Raw genomic sequence first — 1,414 nt, 5'->3', positions numbered from 1 at the left:
TCTGCTTTTCTTTTGGGAGTCTGGACTTTGGTACATGAGGTGCCTACACGACCAGCCCTCAATAAAATCCTTGGGCTCTGAGTCTCTAAGGAGCCTCCCTAACAGACAACACTCGTATATGCTGTCACAACATGGTGCCAGAGGACTTCAGCGTGTCCTCGGGGACTCTACCGGCAGAGGGCGCTCGGAAGCCCACGCCTGGTCTCCTCCAGACTTCACCTCTTGCACCTTTTCCTTTGTGATTTTGCTTTGTATCCCTTAGCTGTGATAAAATTTAGCTCTTATGACTATTTGCTGAGTTCTGTGAGTCCTTATACAGAACTGTTGAACCTAGGGGTGGTCTTGGGGACCCCTGACACAGTTGTTGTCCCAAAAAGCTTAAGGTGGGAAGGAGGGAAATTTTAAGCAGCAGCCCCAGGGATGGGAGTACTGACTTCTGAAATCGTTGTTCTATGGGGATAATGATACCACAATAATATTAGATGACAGCCAATTGATGTGCCAAGCACTATTTCAACCACTTCACAATGTATTTAACTCATAAAATTCTCACAATCTATGAGCTAAAACCACTGGTGTCTTCATTTCCACCAGATGAAGAAGCTAAAGCACTGAAAAGTTACATAACTTTCCCAAGGTTACACAGCCAGCAAACGGTAGAGCCAGGCTTTTAAACTAGGCAATATGGCTACATTTCTGTATTCTTAACCACTACCCTACGCCTTACAATTAAATAAAAAACATACTTAAGTCAATACTTGCACTCTAGTAAGACTTACACGTCATATTACCTTGAAATAAAACTCGGTTCTTGTTAAGGCGGGGAGGGAGGAGGAATGGTGTTGCAGGTTTCAGTGACATAATTTCAAAAACTATGACTCACTAGGATAAGGGACACTGAACAACATGTTTAGAATCCACAGAAATTCGGAAAGAAAATGACCTTAGGGAGATCAACCAGACTAATGGGATGGATTCAGATAAGTGACAAAACCTACCCAAGGATATAAAGCCAGCTGGTGTTAAAGCATAGATGTGAATACTGGGGCCTAACTCCCAATCCAATCTCTCTTCTACTATAAAAATTTGCAATGCAGTCTTTTGATAAGTTAAACCAAAAACTCCACTGCTGTTGAGTCAATTCTGACTCATAGCGACCCTACAGGACAGAGGAGAATCACCCCACTGCGTTTCCAAGGAGCGGCTAGTGGATTCGAACTGCTGACCTTGACAGCAGCTGAGCTCTTAACCACTGTGCCAACAAGACTCCTATTTGACGAGTTAGGAGAGGTGAAATTTTTCTGTAATAAAATGGCATAAGTAAGGGGTCCTAAGGGATGTATAGTGCCACTAGTTTTACACTGATTTATGAACATCAACTAAAAAAGCTAACAAAAACCTAAGCAAATAAAAC

The 1,414-nt window shown here is 42.5% G+C and overlaps 1 protein-coding gene across 1 annotated transcript in view; it reads right to left on the bottom strand.

Annotated features, from left to right (window-relative positions):
* The window catches only part of OPA1 (OPA1 mitochondrial dynamin like GTPase), a 97,260-nt gene that overhangs the window by 46,599 nt on the left and 49,247 nt on the right, over positions 1-1,414 (bottom strand). The window contains 1 exon segment of the mRNA XM_023728674.1: positions 129-262. Coding sequence (XP_023584442.1) covers positions 129-262 — 134 coding nt within the window.

The sequence above is a fragment of the Trichechus manatus genome, unplaced genomic scaffold, assembly GCF_000243295.1.
Source record: "Trichechus manatus latirostris isolate Lorelei unplaced genomic scaffold, TriManLat1.0 scaffold00026, whole genome shotgun sequence".
NCBI classification, from domain to species: domain Eukaryota; kingdom Metazoa; phylum Chordata; class Mammalia; order Sirenia; family Trichechidae; genus Trichechus; species Trichechus manatus.
The sequence above is the reverse complement of the archived record's forward strand: the minus strand, read 5'-3'. Positions and strand labels throughout refer to the sequence as shown.